Genomic DNA, 21,230 nt, shown 5'->3' with positions numbered 1-21,230 from the left:
CTTCAAGTTTAAAAAAAATAATTAGGATTATTTTATCTTTTCATGGCAATATAGTATTCTTTTGTGCAGATGGGAAATTTTCTTTGTAACTAATCCCTTACTGTTAAACATTTAGGTTGTTTCTAGTATTTCACTATTAGAATTACTAATACATTGACCTTCCTTGAGGCTGTATTATTGCATATACATTGATTAGTTGCTAATGATAAAGTCCTAGAAATGGAAATGTTTGATGGAAGGATACTCACGTTTCTGCCTGTACTAGATAGTATAACCCAGTGGTTCTCAAACTTTTTGGTCTCAGGATCCTCTGTACTCAATTATTATTAAGAACTCCAAAGAGCTTTTATTCATGTGGGTTATATTTGTCAAGATTTATTATATTATAAATTAAAATAGAAATTTAAGTAATTTTAATTCATTTTAGAATGACATTTTTCAGTTTTTTGAGATATAGTTAAATGTATACTTATTTATATTATCAGATTAAATATATTTAATATAATGTGGTAGAAAACTATAACCATATTTCTTTCCTAGAATAACAGGAAAAGTGGAGAAGTTATGCTGCTTTGCATTTTTGCATATCTCTTTAATATCTGGCTTAAGAGAAAGCAGCAAGAGTCTCATATTTGCTTTTGCATTCATGTGTTATGATACCACATTTTGTCTCTGGATAATTCACTGTACACTTACAATGAGAATGGAAAAGGCAAATAAATTTCTTAGTATTGTGAAAATAATTTTGACCTCATGGATCTTCTTAGGAGGTCTCAGGGGTTCTTGGGCCACACTTTGAGAAACCTTGCTATAACTTAATAAAATTTCTACTAATGTGGCATTAAATGTGATAGCCATTTTTGTTTTCGTCTGAATTGTTTTCATGGTTGGCTATTTATATTTTTTCTGTGGTAAACTGCTTATTCTTTCAGTTTTTACTTTCCTGTTGATTGGTACAGACAGTTCTTATGTTGTATTAATAGTTATTAACCTTTCGTTCTTTGTTACCTTCAAATAGTTTTTGCTATTATGTTATGTATCAGTTTTTACATATGTATTATATGTATCAGTTTTGTCCTTTATGATGTTTCTGCCTTTGTGATACATTGGAAATTCTTCTCTAAACCTAGATTATACAGTTATTTCATCTTTCACTGATATATCAAATATTTATTAAGCACCTATCATGTGCCAGGAACTATATTAGGGTATGGAGCATGACGTGGTAAACAATGGATAAAAGTCCCTACCTTCATTTAAGTGAAATATCTTTAGCAATAACAGTAAACTATCTGAAACTGGAATGAACATGATTTTCCAGAACCTTTAAGCTATATTTTATTTTTTCTCAAAACCTCAATAACATGGAAATATGCATTCCTCAGTTGGATGATCTAAAAAAAAAAAAAAAAATTGGTAGCTTATGCTTTGGTAGTCAGGAAACAGTTTTTTCTTATTTTGTTTTAAATGGATTTCTGTAATAAAACCTTACTGCTACCAAAATTTCCTTTAGACACAGAGTGTCCCTTGAAAGTTTTTGGTATCCCAGTTTGAAGCTGAGAATGAGGATAGAACTGAAAGGTGAAGGCATGAAAAAGAAATTAGAATAGATTCTGAAAATATTGACCAGTAAAGCAGAGGCTACCTACTAGCTGCCCACATTTCAGGTTCAGCTCCCGGGTGTTATATTTGGTATACATAGTATTTTGTAATCTGAACCATCAACCGTGAGGTTTCATAAAAGTCCTGATGACACCTTAGCAAGACAGCATGTACAGTAGCCTACTCTTATACAAGTTAGATATGTTCCAAAACCCCCCAGTGGATGCCTGGAATTGAGGGTAGTACTGAAGCCTGTGTATGCTGGTTTTTGATCTGTTAACAAAGATGGCTACAAACTAACTAATGGACAGGTAGAGCTAAACAGCATTTGAATATGTTGGACAAAAGGATGAATTGAGTCCCAGGTGGTATGAAGCTGGACTGCAAGAGATTTTTGTCACACTACTCAAAAGAGCGCATAGTTTAAAACTTATGAATTGTTTATTTCTGGAATTTTCCATTTAATATTTACGTACCATGGTTGACTGTGGGTAACTGAAACTATGAAAAACAAAACTCCAGATAAAGGACTATTATTCCCTTAGGGCAACAGTTAAAAGGAACCAACTGACAGCTGTTGTGTCTAGCCAGGACATGTACTTTTACTTTATCATAGTCCCAGTCACCCTTAATATGTCCCCAACAATGAGACTGTGGGTTGCCATTTATCACTGTCTTGTACCATTGTTTCTCTTCCTAGAAGGGAAATATCTTTAGTTTCAGCCTGTATCAAAAATGGGGAAATTTGGCCAGGCGAGGTGGCTCATGCCTGTAATGCTAGCACTCCCGAGGCGGGCAGATTGCTCAAGGTTGGGAGTTCGAAACCAGCCTAAGCAAGAGTGAGATCCCGTCTCTACTATAAATAAAAAGAAATTAATTGGCCAACTAATATATATAGAAAAAGTTAGCCGGGCATGGTGGCGCATGCCTGTAGTCCCAGCTACTCAGGAGGCTGAGGCAGCAGGATTGCTGTGAGCTAGGCTGACGCCACGGCACTCACGCCTGGGCAACACAGTGAGACTCTGTCTCAAACCGCCCCCCCCAAATGGGGAAATTGAAGGTATAATTCAAGAGGTTCTCGCTGAGGAAAAAAATAAGAGCACATTTCTTTCAGGACATGAAGAAGTCCTAGATGTCCTATGTTCACTTTGCATCTTTCACTCATGTATATTAGACTGGTGCCTTTAGGTGGCATTTGGATTTACAATCCCTACCTTAGAGTGGGAAAGGTTGGAAGGAACTCTTGAGGTTTCTGGTGTGTGTTCTTTCTACTTTGTCCTCAGACTGTGAAATTTTCTTCTGCTTTCTCTTTGTTCTCTCTGTTCTCTTTTCATTTCCATTTACTTCTTAATGAAAGCAAATAAGAAAAATCAGGTACAGTTGGGAAGAAAAAAAAATTTAGGTAGGCTTATTCAGGTAGGGTTTTTTTAAAATTACTTTTTACGTCATTATTGAAGTAAATTCTTGGTTTGTGTTTTTCCTCATAAGTTTGTAATATCATTCTTTTATGTTTAGACGTTATGAAGAAGACATGTACTGGAGGAGAATGGAAGAGGAACAACATCATTGGGATGATCGCCGCCGAATGCCCGATGGAGGCTATCCTCATGGTCCTCCAGGCCCATTAGGCCTTCTGGGAGTCCGACCAGGCATGCCTCCTCAGCCACAGGGACCTGCAGTGGGTGTCCTTGTTATTGCTATAAAGGGTGAAAATTTAAGACTGATTTGACATTAGCAGAAAACTGTTTGAAGGGCTAATTTTAGGCTTAATCTTGTAATCTGCATTTAAGTTTTTCATCTGATTTAGAATTTTCCCTCCATTTATTATAGGTTTTCAACTCCAGTGTCTTATATATAAGAACTTCATAGAGTTTCTATGAATCTTTCTTATTTTCAGTATATGCTGAATGGAAGCAGAGCTTCTTTTGCCAACTCTTCTTTCATATAAGAGACTTGCCTTTGTTTTTCTTTATAGGAACAACTGATATTGAAGGCAACTGCTTTGTCTTCAAATTTATTTTTACCTTCCCATTACCAAGAATCTTTTTTCCTTAAAATTTAGACCCTCTAAAACCTACTTTTTCTTCTAAATCAAATGAAAGATAATAAAGGGTAGAGAAATAGTTCAAGATAAGCATGAAAGTTGATGTGCTCTGTATGAAGACTATAGGAAAGAAAGATATGCATCTTGAGAATTTGTGTTCTGCAGAAGCTGGGTGAAAGGGACATTTCATATAAGTTCAGACTACGAAAAATAAGCTTTGTATTTTCTAGGGAGCAGTTACAAGAAAATAGCAAACTCATTTTCTTTAACCTATTCTCTTATGTGTCTTTGCACAGAGCCTTGCAGTTACAAAACTTGAATTATTGAAAGCAAAGAAAGTTTCAGAATCACTGGTTTTTTAAGTTTAATAAAAACCATTTTCATAGCCTTACATTATATTATATATAGTCTTTATGGTATAACTTTCCATAATTTACATTTTCATTTTTACTGAAATGGAAAAAAGGAGAAGATGGTTTTAAGTGGGTATTTTGCATAATTTACTTTTATTGAAAAGATGACAAATACATGTATAGTTGGAAAATAATAGTTTAGTTATGCTCAGGAAACTTTTTTTTTTAAATGCAGTAACAATGTTTTTGTCTCTAGCCTTTACGTCGTCCTGACTCATCTGATGACCGTTATGTAATGACAAAACATGCAACCATTTATCCAACTGAAGAAGAGTTACAGGCAGTTCAGAAAATTGTTTCTATCACTGAACGTGCTTTAAAACTTGTTTCAGACAGTTTGTCTGAACATGAGAAGAGTAAGAGCAAAGACGGAGATGATAAGAAAGAGGGAGGTAAAGACAGGTGTGTTTTCAAACTTAAATACCTTGTGTATTTGTGGTTTTCCCTTACATGGACTTCTTACATTTGAAATAAAGATTACAGAGTGATAACTCTGGTGTGAGTCTATGTATCTTACTTATGTGCCTTTGTTAGATATTTAGTATATTCAGGTGCTTTTTGCTAAAATGAGAAATATGAAGTTCTACTGACAAACAGTCTCTAACCTTATGATTTTACTCATTTTATGTAAATTTATATAAAATGATTTTGAGTCTGTTTCAGAGCAGCCCTAAGTTTTCTAGTTGCATTCAGCTGCTATTTTTCTATCCTTAGTTGTTTGTTACATCTGTCCCACATTGTCTTAATTAATAATAACGATTTCCTTAAAGCGCTGACCATAAAGCATGCATAAGTCCAAACTGTAGTAACATCTTCATAACAAGTTTGCATTGTGAGCAGTAACCTTTTTTTTTTTTTTTTTTTTTTGTTTTTTTGAGACAGAGTTTCGCTTTGTTGCCCAGGCTAGAGTGAGTGCCATGGCGTCAGCCTAGCTCACAGCAACCTCAGACTCCTGGGCTCAAGCAATCCTGCTGGCTCAGCCTCCTGAGTAGCTGGGACTACAGGCATGCACCACCATGCCTGGCTAATTTTTTCTATATATAATAGTTGACCAGTTAATTTCTTTCAATTTATAGTAGAGATGGGATCTCGCTCTTGCTCAGACTGGTTTTGAACTTCTGACCTTAAGCATTCCACTCGCCTCAGCCTCCCAGAGTGCTAGGATTACAGCAGTAACTTTTCATTTTCCTTTTACCATTTGTAATTTTTTTTTAAGGGACAGGTCTCACTTTGCTACCTAGGCTGGAGTGTAGTAGCACAGTCACAGTTCAGTGCAGCCTCTGGCTCTTCTGCTCAAGCCATCCTCCCTCCTCAGCCTCCTGAATGGCTGATATTACTGGCATGAGCACTGCACCCAGCTTGGAAATATTTTTGTATTAAACATGATTCTTACTATTCTAACTCATGAAATAAGAAACAGAAGTGTTAGGCCGGGTGCGGTGGCTCACGCCTGTAATCATAGCACTCGGGGAGGCCGAGACGGGCGGGTTGCTCAAGGTCAGAACCAGCCTGAGCAACAGCGAGACCCTGTCTCTACTATAAAGAGAAAGAAATTACTTGGCCAACTAATACATATATAGAAAAAATTAGCCAGGCATGGTGGCGCATGCCTGTAGTCCCAGCTACTTGGGAGGCTGAGGCAGGAGGATCGCTTGAGCCCAGGAGTTTGAGGTTGCTGTGAGCTAGGCTGACGCCACGGCACTCACTCTAGCCTGGGCAACAAAGCGAGACTCTGTCTCAAAAAAAAAAGAAAAGGCCGGGCGCTGTGGCTCACGCCTGTAATCCTAGCTCTTGGGAGGCCGAGGCGGGTGGATTGCTCAAGGTCAGGAGTTCAAAACCAGCCTGAGCAAGAGCGAGACCCCGTCTCTACTATAAATAGAAAGAAATTAATTGGCCAACTGATACATATATAAAAAAAAAAAAAATTAGCCGGGCATGGTGGTGCATGCCTGTAGTCCCAGCTACCCGGGAGGCTGAGGCAGAAGGATCACTTGAGCCCAGGAGTTTGAGGTTGCTGTGAGCTAGGCTGACGCCACGGCACTCACTCTAGCCTGGGCAACAAAGCGAGACTCTGTGTCAAAAAAAAAAAAAAAAAAAAAAGAAAAGAAACAGAAGTATTAAATGACCTTTGCATTTGTCCCTGTGAGAACTTGGCTTTTGATTTATCTTTTTTAATCATATTGCTTATCTAGATGAAGTATATTTCAAAAAAATACTGGATAATCTTTTTCTCTTGTGGTTGATGAAAATTTTAATGGTTATTAAAGTTATTTCATTTACTATTTTGTGTTGAGAGAATGTGGTTCTTGTGGAGAAGAGAGATGTTATATTGTAATATAATTTTATTTCACTGCAGAGCTTTGAAAGGAGTTTTGCGAGTGGGAGTATTGGCAAAAGGATTACTTCTCCGAGGAGATAGAAATGTCAACCTTGTTTTGCTGTGCTCGGAGAAACCATCAAAGACATTATTAAGCCGTATTGCAGAAAACCTACCCAAACAGCTTGCTGTAAGTATTATAGAAATGTTAATTTTTACCCCTTGTCTGGTTCAAAAGTTTTTGGCAGGACTAACTGTGCTTCAGTTTAAACCTAAGCCAGCTTTTAAAATTTTGGCTTGACTTTCCATATTGAGTTTTTTGCTTCATTGTGCAAACTGGTGAAACTATTTTCTGTCTTTTTAGGTTTTATAGTACTTGAATTTGGCATGAAGCCATCTTGCTAATTTATTTAAAAATTTAAAATTACAGCATATGCCCTTCTTTTCTTGTTCTTTTTCCAAGACTTGAATCATAAAGCAGATGTTCAGGAAGAAGTGATTTTTTTAAAAAACAAATTCCATATATAGCAAGCTTAAATGTTTTAAATTCATGAACCTCTTTGCTATTTAGTTGAATACATGTTTTTAATAAAATATAGCAACTAAAATAGCCTTCCTAATTTTAATTTCTCCAGCTTTATTGTGACTATTTTTAGTTTTCCACATGTTTATAATGGTAGACAATACTTCTCTTGTTTGTGTCCTGCAGATCATGGCAGTGCACAATTTTAATAGAACATTCCCTTTGGGTCCTACAAAAATAAACTTTTTTTTTGAGACAGAGTCTCGTTTTTTTGCCCAGGCTAGAGTGAGTGCCATGGCGTCAGCCTAGCTCACAACAACCTCAAACTCCTGGGCTCAAGCAATCCTCCTTCCTCAGCCTCCCGAGTAGCTGGGACTACAGGCATGCGCCACCATGCCCGGCTAATTTTTTCTATATATATTAGTTGGCCAATTAATTTCTTTCTATTTATAGTAGAGACGGGGTCTCCCTCTTGCTCAGGCTGGTTTCGAACTCCTGTCCTCGAGCAATCCACCCGCCTTGGCCTCCCAGAGTGCTAGGATTACAGGCGTGAGCCACCTGGCCTGGCCAACTTTTTTTTTTTAAATCTTGAATTTTAGAAAATTCAAGATTTAAAAGATTCACGTTAGCTTGTCAAAGTGAGATTTAAGATAATGATTCCTTGACTGATTTAAGGTATAAAACTTATTTCAAAACCTTACAGTGTAATTAGGCATTCTAAATTCAAGGCTTGAGATTTCATTGGTAATGTATATTCTACAGTAGCGAGGCAGAATAGTACCTGCCCACAGGAGAGCAACTGATAACAAAAGGGACAGTGAAACATGCTATTTAATTTAAGCTGTGACAACTCTGACACTTACTGTTGCTTATTTTATATTACCATTGTTCCAGACATGAAGTTTCTTATAGTGGGTGAATCTTTTTAATTATTAGGAGCTAGCAGAATTGGCATTGTGTGTCTGTTTCTTACCCTCTACTAAGGCTGCTAGGGCAATGAAGGGGGGAAAGAAAGGTTTCGGGACCTTGGAAGAATTGTGAAATTTGGAAGAAACATCTTGATTCTAATTGTGGTGCTTAGTAAAACTATAAAGCAGGAAATAGATCCTCACTAAATAATTAACAGTTAACCTAAAAGCAGAATACTCTTTCCAAATCCACTTGTATAAGTTGATAAGCAAGTGAAATAAAATTAATTCATAGTTAACATTTACATGATACTGTATTTAATTGCTTTATATAGTTGATTCATTTAATCCCCCAGTGACCCTATAGATTAGGTACAGTTATTGTCTGTGTTTTACAGAAACAGGTGCAGTATAGTCAGGTAATTTGCCCATCTTCATCTCACTAGTAAAGTAGTAGAGCTAGGATTTGAACCTAGAAGCTGTACTATGAGCACTCTGTGTAATTCTGTGGTGTCTTTATTTATATAAACAGGGACTTACTACATTTCTACGAAATTGCAGTGAATCATGGTTTTTCTGGATGTTGACTGGGACTTTCTGCTCCCTGATGAAATGTAGATCCGTTGATTTCACCAAGAGTATACAATGGGAATGATTAATTTGAATTAGGTTCAGGTGTCAATTTTGGTTTCATTCATGTTCTGCAAATGTGATAAATATGTCACTGTTTCTTTTATCCAGAAATTCATCATCTAAGAAAGAGCCATAATGAAACTACTTTTGTCTGTTAATGCAACAGATCCAATTAATTTCTTATAATCTTCATTACACAGGTTATAAGCCCTGAGAAGTATGACATAAAATGTGCCGTATCTGAAGCGGCAATAATTTTGAATTCGTGTGTGGAACCCAAAATGCAAGTCACTATTACCCTGACGTCTCCAATTATTCGAGAAGAGAACATGAGGGAAGGAGGTTGGAAAGCCATTAAACATTCTACTTTTCTATTAACTATTTTTTTCATTTACCTACTCTTTAAGATGGCATTATGCCCTAGAAGGCAACATGCTGGCATTACATGTTAATTTGATAGATTTGACTTATTTAGCAACCAGTTTTGCTTAAGATGGTTTCCCACAAAGTAAATGCTCTTTTTAGTGATGTATTTTTATATAAAACACTTGTAGTATGATTGATTTTCTTGATTTTTTTTTTCTTGCTAACCTCAGATTTCTGGAAAAAAAAAACTTCAAAATTATTTTACTGACATAGTTGATGCATGAAAAAATTTTAAAATGTTGCTAGTAATTAGGTGCCACAACTTTAACTTCTATTAAGAAGCTTGCTCTTGCCTTGTCTTACAGAAAAGACAAGCGTAAAATTGGCTAAATAGTCATAGCACCTATGTTTCTAAGAGGCATTTTTATATATGTAATCATGGATTGGCTTATCCTGAGGTAAATATTTCTAGTTCTCTGAGGTTGCTCTTTGATTTGATGTGCTTTCATAAATGCAGAGCATTCTAATGCACGCAGATTTGGGCATTTGACCCTTATACTAGAGATATTGAAAAATAGTGTAGATGTGGCTAGTGAGTTACAGTACAATTCAGGGTTTTTTAACGTAATACAGTTGTAGAATATGAAATTTTGCTGGTGCCAGCAATGTTGCTTTAGGGACTGTTCTGTAACATTTTCAAAGCATCAAAAGCTTTTAAGCCAAAAAGCATGATCAGTGTCTGCAGTATGTTGGTTCTGTTGTTTTATGGGTCAGATAAAATTTACTTTGTTTCCTTTCATGTTGTTTTTAAACATCTTAATGTGTTGAGTATGGAGTTATAGGGTACACTAGTATTTCTTTGAGATACAGGTTGAGGAGAAGAGAGTACTATATATTGAATATTAAAATTCATTTGTATAAAATAGCATCCATAAGCTCTCAATTACTGTCTCTTTAAATTTGTTTCCTTACAGCAAAGCAATTTTTTTTAAGGCACTGGGCTTTTCACAACCCAGGAAAAGAACATTTTACAAAAAATGTCATTGGGAGATAAGTCTAATTTTGCATACTTTGTACATATGCCATATTAGGATTCATGTGCTATATCTTAAGCTTTGCATCTTAAAAATAAACAAGTTTTATGTAAAAAGGCTTTTATGTGAACACGAGTTTCCACTCAAGGTCTGGCCATGGGTGTTGCTGAAGAAAGTTCCTGAGTCAATCTGGTCAGGTCATATATATAGCATGTGACTCAGGATTTGAAAAAAATCTTCTAATATATATTATAAATAAATATTGCTACATTTAGTGTGAAATTATAGTTGTTTAACCATTTAACTTTATTGCAGAATACATTTTGTTCAATTATATTTAGGCTTAATTTAATTTGTGTGGTATCAAGCAATTTTATGTTGCAAAAGTCTAAAGTTAATAGTATCATATTTGCAGTAAATTTTTTGGTAACCTTTCCCTTCTAAAGGAAACAAAATTATATTTTTGTCTGACCCAGACTTGAGTTAAAATTATCATTCTGAATTTCATAAATACTATGGCGAGGGAAATGGTCAGTCCAAAATTGAAAGATTTTGCTTCAAGACACTGAGCTGAAAAGTTGGATGTGCAAAAGTGTAGAAACATTGATAGAGTGTTCCTTGCTGCAGATAACTGCAGTAAACCATGTCTTTAGCTGCATTATGAAGATTGCTTCTTTCTTGCTGCAGAATAACGGTATGTATTCTCTCTCACTGCAGCTCCCAATGCTCTGTGTCTTAAAATCATTTAAAGCCTATAGCTTGCTTTGGGGAGTTAGTACAGGGGTTAAGGAAGGCTTTGCCGGAAGAACAATTGTAAGTCATAAGACTTTCTACTTGTGCATAGTTTGGTAGCCTCTTTAATGCATAATGATCCTGTTAAATAACCAAAAATTATTTTTAAAAGGAAATGATTAAATTGTCCAAATAACTGTTAAACACATGACAGATCTATTTTATGGTACTGTGTTTGACAGTTAAACTATTAAGTAAACATTTAATTGACTTTAAGCTCGAAATGTTCAAAATGTTCTAACCCTTGCTACAGAGTTTTCTGCAGCAAGTCAAGTATCATAATGTGTTTTTTTCCACCTGTAGCTTATCAGGCCCGGTCCAAAGCCTTCTAGCAGAGGGGATTGATTCCTGTCAGGGGTTGCTGCCAAGACATCGGAAGGATTTTTGACCAAGGTTTTCAAAAGCTTAGTGTCACATCTGCCATTTGATTAAGGAGAGATTTTGGGTGCAGAGCCTGGCATTTATTGTTCTTTGTGTGGCTGTTTTGTTTGTTTTGTCTTTGTCTCTTCTAGAATTGAGCAGTGTTCACACTAGTTTTTAAATGGTTGAGTGGATTATATATTTTACATGACCATGTTAATTTAAATTAATATATTCCCATTAACTTTTAATCATAAAATAGTGTGGACACAGCATGTCTTCTAATTGGTGATTAACCCCTTAAAATTTATGAAATACATTCATGTAGGATAAGAATTTGCATTTTGTTTTTATAAATTAACTGATTTTTGCTTTGTTTTGTTAGCTGGGTGTTAGGCAACAAGTATGATTTTAGCAGAATATATCTAAGGGGTTAATCTACTTGAAACAGAAAATGGGTGCAAAAATCCACACTCAAAATTTAAAAGAAACGTCCTATTTATAACTCTAATTTGTTTTTAAATTGCAATAGGTGTCTTGGCATCTTTGAATTTGCACCATTGATTAAAATTTCCAAAGTTATGAATGCTTGTTTGCAAAAAAGAAAAATTTTCTCACATATAGAGGGAAATGATAAAATTATGAATTAACATTAGAAATTTAGAAATATTTTTAGAAAGAGATTGCACATTGTCACCTATTTGCATTCTAGCATTAGCAGATAACATAAGCGTTAATAAATAAGGCACATGGAAAGTGGTCCTTTAGCGTGTTCTATAACCCTGCTTTGGGGAGTGGTTTTTTTTTTTTTGATGGATGTGTTCTCTTTTTTTTCCTTCATTTTTTTTTTAAACTTCTTAGTTAGCTGTGCTTTTCTGGGTTCCTTTTCCTTATCTCAGAACAGTTTCCTTATCTCAGTTTATTTATTACATTCAGGTTATTTCTAGGTTGAATAGTCTTACAGGTTTTGAGATTATTAACTAATATTTTTGTCTTGATAATTTCTTTTTAGCATCGAATACCTCTTTTAGTGTTTATTCTCAAAATGCCACATGATTTTCCTTGATTATCTGTGTCTTGCTTCTAATATGTCTTCTGAAAAATCTGTATCCATCTGATTACTTGAGAAAGACTAAGACCAGAAAGTTCAGACAGGGAATGAAATTCTCAGTCAGTTTTTATGTTACCTGCTCAAACATAAGTTATCTTTTAAGATTTCTGAATGATCATAATGAGATATACAATCAAGTAACTTGCCCAGAGTTACAACTATAATAGTACTCTTAAAATAATCTGCAACTTTTTCTTAATTTTTATCACATATTTCTTCTTTGTCCTTCATGCATTTGATGTACTCAGTGAATTATTAAATTATATCCTAAACATCCAGTGATTTTGGTGCTCTTTAATCAAAGTACTATATATTCAATAGATTAACATACGTTTTCTATAGTTAGAAAACATACTATTAAAAGTGAATTAGATTGAGAGCTGCGAATTAGATTGAATTGCTGTTTGTTACTAGTTTGATTAGCAAATTTGCTGTTATTATACACATTTTACAGATATCTTTATATGAACATAAAAGCTAGGCCTTTGACTGACTTTTATGAATGACTCTTATTAATGTAAATAAAGTTAACTTCCTGTCTGGGTTTAGTTTCATATTTTCTTCTCAAGTTTTGTGGAGCTCACTTATGTTTTAATGTTTTAATCAACTTAAAGACTTTACATATATATCATCACAGCATTCTGCTTGTTGCATCTTTTGTATTCTTAATTCTGCTTAACCATGCTAGTTTTTATTGCCCTTTTCTGCTATACCTATTGTTTCTCTTCAGTTAATTTTTGAATACTTCTTGGAAACTTTGAATTTTAAATGGCATTTCATACTCACAGCTAAAATTCTCTTGTGGAAGAGAAAGCATTGAACTCTTAGAAATGCCTGCTTTTGATTCTTCATTTTTTTCCTATGGTTATTGTATCAGTCATTCCATATCTATCATCAGTTCTTTGTTATATTAGCCCAGAATAACCTATGACCATTTAGAATACTGAACAAACTCAGTAGTTCATTGTACATTCTCATTTATTAAGGTGGATTTTTGTGTTCCCTCTTGTCTTGTCTTCTTTGTGCTAGCGCGCTGTGTCCAGTAATCTTTCCTTTAGATTTCATTTTGGTGGGTAGTATTTATATTTTGAGAAATTATTATATTACTAAATTAAGAGTTAAACTTCTCCTTTTGTTCTTCATATTGAATTAAGTAAATTTGTTGAAAATAACTCCTTGGGTACATTAAAGTGCTGACAAACTCTCAAATGGCTCATGTGACACTGGTGCTACTTTAAGGAAGTGTCTTGCTCACCTGGTCAAACACCCATTCCTCACTGCATTTTGCCAATTCAATCCATTTTAGATGTAACCTCGGGTATGGTGAAAGACCCACCGGACGTCTTGGACAGGCAAAAATGCCTTGACGCTCTGGCTGCTCTACGCCACGCTAAGTGGTTCCAGGTTCGGAACATCATTTTACTTTTTCCTTGTAGCCTTATGAGAGAGTAGTTGAGTACATGTTTAACTGTGCTTAAACATTGCAAAACATTGCCCAAGCAATACTATTTTAAATTAAACCTCAGAAAATATGTTAACATAGAAAGTTGAGTGTGAAGATCTGCATATTGCAGTTACTATTAATTTGACAATAAACTTAGGTTTGGGGGTGTTTTGTAGTTTGGGTTTTTATTTTTTATTTTTAGTGACTATATTTAAAGCTGACTTGTTTAGGAACATCACATGTTTGTGTATATATATTATATTCCATAAGGCTGCAGATTAACTTTGCTTTAAATAATGGAATATGTGTTTAAAGCTTTGTGTATAGTTTTAAGATGTTTCTCCCCTCTTTCTCTAAGTTAATAAGTGTAGGGAGTGAAAGGTGAGGAAGCAGCTGTTTGGTTTAGTGACTTTGCAGTCATGCAAAGGCACAGAAGGGAAACCAAACAGATTTCCTTAACCTTTCAGTCCCTAGACAAACTTTTTAGCTCTTTACTTTTTCTTTTATTTCTAATATAGGCAGATTTTTTTTTTTAAGTTTACTGTTTTAAATGAACACAGGTCAAGGTTCACAGGGGATCAAGAAATATTGTTCTTGTATAATCTGTTTACTTTGACCTAAATACCAGCTTTTAAATACTAACCCTGGCATAAAATATTGCTGTAAATGGCAGCTCATTATACCCAATTTTAAATGTGGTTATTTTTATTTTTATCTGAGCTTCCATTGAACAGTGGTATTTTAACTTTTTTTCATCAAGGGATATTTTCCATATTTCTAAGATTAATTCAATTGGTTTTTGTGTTGCTCTCAAGGCTAGAGCTAATGGTCTGCAGTCCTGTGTGATTATCATACGTATTCTTCGAGATCTCTGTCAGCGAGTTCCAACTTGGTCTGATTTTCCAAGCTGGGTAAGTAATATGTAACTGTATGGTATGAAAACATGTAGGAAGTATTTCTATGGGTTTTATCCTGTAAATTTATATTTAATTATCAGCTTTATTTTTATTTAGTAAATTAGGTTTTTCCTCTCCTAATGAGAAATCATGAGGATCCTTAGAATTTAATTTTCTCAAAATTTACAAAATAAAGAATTGTAATTCCCCACTGCTAAATGTCACTGGCTAAAAAAAAAAAAGAATTGTAATTGATATTTCTTTTTGTATTTTTCTTTCCATTTTTTCTCTTCTCACAGTGTTATTAACTTTATAAAAATGTTACAGCATTTATTGACTTTTACATATACATATATACAAAGAAGACTGAAAATGAACTGTTAATCTCCTATGCAGGGTTCTGTTGACTTTTTAAAAAATAATTTAAGGGATTAGGAATTTTAAAAATTGAGATATGTACATTATTCAAAAATAATACATAAAGTCAGGAAATTGAATAAAGCAGAAAGATTCAAAATAAGACGTGAAAGCCTTCTCACTTAAAGTCAGATTATCTTAGTGGTCTGCTGTGATTTCTTCCAGGGGAAAAAATGTATGCATATGCATAATATGTTTCTATTTTAATATCCTTTGCTGTTTCAAACTTACTGGCTCCTAAATAGCAAGAATTCTGATACAGAGGGATTCATTCAAAAATAAAACTGAAGGCCAGGCACATGGGCTCATGCCTGTAATCCTGCACTTTTATAGACCAATGCAGGAGAATCACTTGAGGCCAAGAGGTCGAGACTAGCCTGAGCAACACAGCGAGATCCTGTCTCTACAGAATATTAAAAAGAAAATAGCCAGGCATAAAGGCAGGCACCTGTAGTCCTAGTTGCTTGGGAGACTGAGGCAGGAGTATGGCTTGAGCCTAGGAGTTTGTGGTTGTAGTGAACTATGATGACACCACTGTACTCTTGGCCTGGACAACACATTTAAGACTTTGTCTCAAAAAATAAATAAATAAATAAATAAATCCAAATAAAACTTAACCTATTGACTCCAGAGTTGGATTAGTGAGAGCTGAATAGCCAAGGTTACCTTCTTTGTTGTTTTTGTTTTTTAAGCACAATAGTGACTGTGCTGTTTACATTACTTGTATCTTTCTTAACAAAATGCATCTTAGAACTCTTTGAAAAGGCAGATATATAGCACTTTCTGTATTGACTATATAGTATTCTCTTTGTATGGATGTGCCATATTTTATTTAGCTGGTATACATTTGATGGATATTTGCGTTGTTTAGAGTCTTTTGCTATTAAATTCTCTGAGGTATTAAGAGTATAAAAAGAGGCAGGCGGATTGCTTGAGATCAGGAGTTCGAAACCGGCCTAAGCAAGAATGAGACCCCCGTCTCCACTATAAATAGAAAGAAATTAATTGGCCAACTAGTATATATAGAAAACATTAGCCAGGCATGGTGGCGCATGCCTGTAGTCCCAGCTACTTGGGAGGCTGAGGCAGCAGGATTGCGTGAGCCCAGGAGTTGCTGTGAGCTAGGCTGATACCACAGCACTCACTCTAGCCTGGGCAACAAAGTGAGTCTCTGTCTTAAAAAAAAAAAAAAAAAATGCTGGTGTGTAAAGTGTATTAAGCATGATAGTAAAGCCTTTTGACATATTTACTTGTCATGTTGAAGTATTGATGTTTTCCTGGTTTACTAAGTAATTTTTGAATCAGTAGTGGAAGTTGAACTTTATCAGAAAATTTTTCAAGATTTATTGACATGAATGTATATATAGTTTTATATAGATTTTTTTCCATATTGCATTCCAGGGATGATTCATATACATAGGAGAATAGTCTTTTAATGAACTGTTGAGTCTACTTGCTGATAGTTTAGGAATTTTGCAATGATGTAAAATAAATTTTTGTAATTTTGTTTGTGTTTTTGTAAGATTTAGAAGCAGTGATCACTAACTTCAAAATAATTTGGAAGCTTTTCTTCTTTCTTTAAACTCTGAAGTAGTTTTAGCAGCATCAGAACTTTCTGTTCCTGGACATTCATGGCAGCTCATGCCTGTAATCCCAGCACTTTGAGAGGTTAAGGTAGGAGGATAGCTTGAGGCCAGGAGTTCAGGACCAGCCTGGGCAACATAAAGAGACACCATCTCTACAAAAAATTGTTTAAAAATTTTAAAAACCCACAAACTTTCCTTGACAATTTATAAAAGTTTATATGACATCATCAATTCTCAGTCGTTTTTAAGGGAGTAGTATTTTCTCTATTTCTTCTATTGTGACTAGTCTCTCTCCTGGGGTTAATTTTTGCAATTTGTATTTTCCTTTGAAATCAACCCATTCAGGCTGGGTGCAGTAGCTCATGCCTGTAATCCTAGCATTCTGAAAGGCCAAAGCGGGTGGATTACTTAAGCTTAGGAGTTCGAGATCAGCCTGAACCAAGAGCAAGACCCCGTCTCTACCAAAAATAGGAAAAAATTAGCTGGGTGTGGTGGTGTGCACCTGTGGTCCCAGCTACTTGGGAGGGTGAGGCAGGAGATTCACTTAAGCCCAGGAGTTTGAGGTTGCAAGTCAGCTACAGTGACACCACTGGACTCTACCCAGGGTGACTGAGTGAGACTCTGTCTCCAAAAAACAAAACAAAACCATTCAGTAGAGCTTTGCTCTCTAGGGTTTTTTGTTTTGTTTTTTAATGTCTATCTTTATTATTCCATATTTTGCTTTAATTCTTGTTTCATTGATTACTCAGTAAAGCATTTACCATATGAGAGCACAATGGCAACATGGATGTTTCAGTATTTAAGTGTTCAGAATTCATTAAATTCCTAATAGATTTTAAATATTTGTAATTATTTGTAAGCATTGTTACTTCAGAGTTTAAAGTATGAAAATACAAGCATTGTACGTCATCATTCTACCTCCCGCATCTTTCAGCTTTGGTCTTCTCTACCCAGCGTGCCCTTAGAGCATTCTTTGTTGTAGTAAGTTTGAGTTTCAATACTTTTATGAATGGACTCTCAAGACCATTCCTTCTGGGCCACTGTTGCAGTCTGGAGTTTCAGCACTACTCTCTGAGAGAGTCATTCATGCATTTCAGACAGCATCCTCTCCTTTCAGAGTGGAGAGCTATAAGAACTGAGTGGAAAAGAGAATACACAGGAAAAAGGAATTGAGCGAACATTGGCCCTGGAAGGGGAAATGATAGGAGAGAGTGTCAAGAAGAGTGAATAAAGCTGCTGGCTGATCTTTGAAATCATGTACATATAACAATAAGTACCACCAGTATTTTGCTACTTTAAAAACATGCCAGAATGTCAGTATTTTCACATTTAAAATTACTCCTGGTATTCTTTATGCAGTGGTTTATCTATTTTAAGGTATTTTTTCCTCAGAGAATCAGTTCTACTGTGTTCTTCATTAATAAATTATTAACTTCTGATTTCCTCTATATTTTCTATTTTCCTTGGGTTTATTTTGTTATTTTACAAGCTTCTCAAGTTTGACGCTTGATTCGTTCATTCACTTGGTAGCTATGTAGTGTTGGTTTTAAAGTGATTTAAGGTTTTTAGGTTGCATATGTAATGTTTTGTCTTTATTTTCTATGTATTCTTTAAGCCAAGAATAGTTTTGATGGAATTTTAATATTCTGTATGGTTAAAGGGGGGTTGCTTTTGTTTTTGAAATTATTTTTGAGTTTTTATAGTATTGTGATCGAAGAAATGTAGTCTGCTATTTGCATTTTTCTTTGTGGCCTAATACATGTTCAGTTTTTATAAACTGTGGTTATTTAAAAAAAGATATGCTTTCAATAAGATATATACCTCTTAGTCTGTTGAGCTTCATCAGTCATTTTTTGCCTATCTTCTGTATACTTTCCTTAGGTGCTTTTTTGTCTTCTTCATCATCCTTGGACTGTCAGGAGTGAATTAAAGTCTACTTCTTTTGTGTTTATATTTCCTGCAGTTTATGCTTTATATATTTTGTTCCAGTGATATTTTGGATAGAAACACTAATGACAGTTGTGTCAGCATTGTGAATTTGAACCTTTTGACATAAAGGACCCTTCATTTAACATTTTAGGCCATGAGTTAATAAGTTTGTCCATTTGTTAACACTGAGACCTTAGCTTTGTCTTGGTTAACATTTCTGTGGTATGATTCTGGTCGTATTTCCTTTGCCATAATTTTTATCCTTTCCTTATTTTTTTTTAATGTGTGAATGTGTTTTCCTTCCGATGATTTAGACAGTCAGAGGTTGCACTTATAATTTTACGTAGTACTCTCATTCATCTGTTTTAGAAGTGTCAATTTCTCATCAAAAAAGGTGAGAAGAGTAGCACTTACACTTCTAAGCCTTCTCCATCCTTTGGATTCTTTTTGTTATATTTCTGCAATTGTTTCATTTCTTTAATATATTGAAACCTGATTCTTGATTTTTCTATCTTACTTAATATATACTGATTCCACTAAGAAAATGTGGACATTTATAACATACTTTTTTAAACCTTAAAAGTATAAAAGTAACATTTACCTTCTGTAGTTATTCATATACCCTGTAGTTATTTAATGTTAGTTCTATATAGGTCTCTATTGGAGCTTCTTTTTATTTCTTGGTTGACTGCATTTTATCATCAAATACTATTTTTTAAATTTCTTTCAGTTTGAGAATTTTTGCCAATTGTCATTACTTTAATGAGAAATATTTTGTGAGGTCGCAGTTATTCCCTCTCCATTTGTTGATACTGTTCCATTACCTTCTAGCATTTGTTATTACAGTCTGAGTCCAGCCTAATTTTTCTGCCCCTTTTCTACCACTTGCTTAAAGAATTCTTTATCTTTGAATTTCAGTAAGTTAGCCAAATTAGGTTTTGGAATCTGTTGTTCTCAGTATCAGTATTTCTTTGAAATCTTTATGTCTTTTTGTCACGCAGCTTTGTGTTTTTTTCTCAGTAAGAGGGAAAAACAATTTTCTATTATATCTAATTAATATGATCCTCTATTTTCAGGCCAATTACCCTATTGTTGGATTGCCTTTGTCCTACATATCTAGTTTCTTTAATTGTTTTAATCTTTGTCCTCTTTTTTCTCATGTTCCCTGTGATTGTGTCTTTGGCAGTAATTTGGTTTTCAGCTATGTCCTATTCTTTGCTATTCTTAATTCATTTATAAGTTCTATAGTGTTATTTTGCATTTCAGTTTGCTTTATTATCTCTGCAATCTTCCTTTTCATCTCAACTTTGAACTCTTAATTTTATTGATTTCATGTACTCATCAAGTTTTCTTAGATCAAAATATTAGCATATTATATCTTTATCCCTATAAATTAAGAATAAATTTTTTTTCTGGGTTTTTTTTTTTTTTTTTTTTTTGAAACAGGGTCTTGCTCTGTTGCCTGGGCTAGAATGCAGTGGCATTTTCATAGCCCACTGCAGCCTTAGATTCCTGGATTCAAGCAATCCTCCTGCTTCGGCCTCCCAAAGTGCTAGGATTACAAGTGTGAGCCACAGTGCCCACTAAAAAATTTTTTCAGTAGTCTTTATTTTTAGAGCAGTTGTTGGTTCGGTGCAAAATTAAGTGAAAAATATAGTTGACTCTTGGGCAAAATGGAGGTTAGGGCCACTGTCCTGCATATAACTTTTTACTCTCCCCAGACCAACTACTAATAACCTACTATTGATAGCAAACTTTACTGTTAATGTAAACAATTAAAAGAAAATGTTGGACGGGCACGGTGGCTCACACCTGTAATCCTAGCACTCTAGGAGGCCGAGGCGGGCGGATTGCTTGAGGCCAGGAGTTCGAAACCAGCCTGAGCAAGAGCGAGACCCTGTCTCTACTATAAATAGAAAGAAATTAATTGGCCAACTAATATATATAGAAAAAATTAGCCGGGCATGGTGGCGCATGCTTGTAGTCCCAGCTACTTGGGAGGCTGAGGCAGAAAGATTGCTTGAGCCCAGAAGTTTGAGGTTGCTGTGAGCTAGGCTGACGCCATGGCACTCACTCTAGCCTGGGCAACAAAGCGAGACTGTCTCAAAAAAAAAAGAAAAAGAAAATGTTATTAAGAAAATCATAAGGAAGGGAAAATATATTTACTGTTTATTAAAGTGGAAGTGAATCATCAGAAAGATCTTCATCATCATCTTCAAGTTGATTAGATAGAAGAGGACAAGAAGGAGTCTTGCTGTCTCGGGTGACAGAGACAGAAGAAAATCTGCATATAAGTGGACCTCTGCACTTCAAACCCATGTTTTTCAAGGGCCAGACATATAGAGTTCTCATGTATTCCTTGCCCCCATACATGCATGGCTTCCCCCACCATTAACATTTGGCACTAAGTGGGCGGTATATTTGTTAAAAATTGATGAACCTACATTGACATGTCATTATTGCCCAAAGTCCATATAGAATAGATTTTTCATCTCTGTTTTTCTTGCCATGCTCTGCACAAGTACAAAGATATCATGCAAATCTATTCCCATCCTTTTTTGTTTTTTAGACAGTCTCACTCTGTTGCCCGGGCTAGAGTGCCATGGCATCAGCCTAGCTCACAGCAACCTCAAACTCCTGGGCTCAAGCAATCCTTCTGCCTCAGCCTCCTGAGTAGCTGGGACTACAGGCATGCGCTACCATGCCCAGCTAATTTTTTCTATATATTTTTAGTTGGCCAATTAATTTCTTTCTATTTTCTTTTTTTAGTAGAGATGAGGTCTTGCTCTTGCTCAGGCTGGTTTCAAACTCCTGACCTTGAGCGATCCACCGGCCTCAGCCTCCCAGAGTGCTAG

General features: G+C 35.1%; 1 protein-coding gene across 2 annotated transcripts in view; it reads left to right on the top strand.

The window, feature by feature from the left end:
* ZFR (zinc finger RNA binding protein) overlaps positions 1-21,230 on the top strand; it is an 81,942-nt gene that overhangs the window by 49,926 nt on the left and 10,786 nt on the right. Inside the window, exons 12-17 of one of the 2 annotated variants that reach the window (XM_012738447.3) lie at positions 3,118-3,280; positions 4,256-4,461; positions 6,416-6,566; positions 8,641-8,782; positions 13,410-13,507; positions 14,363-14,458. In XM_012738447.3, coding sequence (XP_012593901.2) covers positions 3,118-3,280; positions 4,256-4,461; positions 6,416-6,566; positions 8,641-8,782; positions 13,410-13,507; positions 14,363-14,458 — 856 coding nt within the window. The remainder of the gene's footprint in view (positions 1-3,117; positions 3,281-4,255; positions 4,462-6,415; positions 6,567-8,640; positions 8,783-13,409; positions 13,508-14,362; positions 14,459-21,230) is intronic. The other variant, XR_002224921.2, reaches the window with a different exon arrangement.

Source organism: Microcebus murinus, chromosome 11, assembly GCF_040939455.1.
Source record: "Microcebus murinus isolate Inina chromosome 11, M.murinus_Inina_mat1.0, whole genome shotgun sequence".
NCBI classification, from domain to species: Eukaryota; Metazoa; Chordata; class Mammalia; order Primates; family Cheirogaleidae; genus Microcebus; species Microcebus murinus.
Note: the sequence above shows the minus strand (reverse complement) of the source record. Positions and strands in the feature narration are given on the sequence as shown.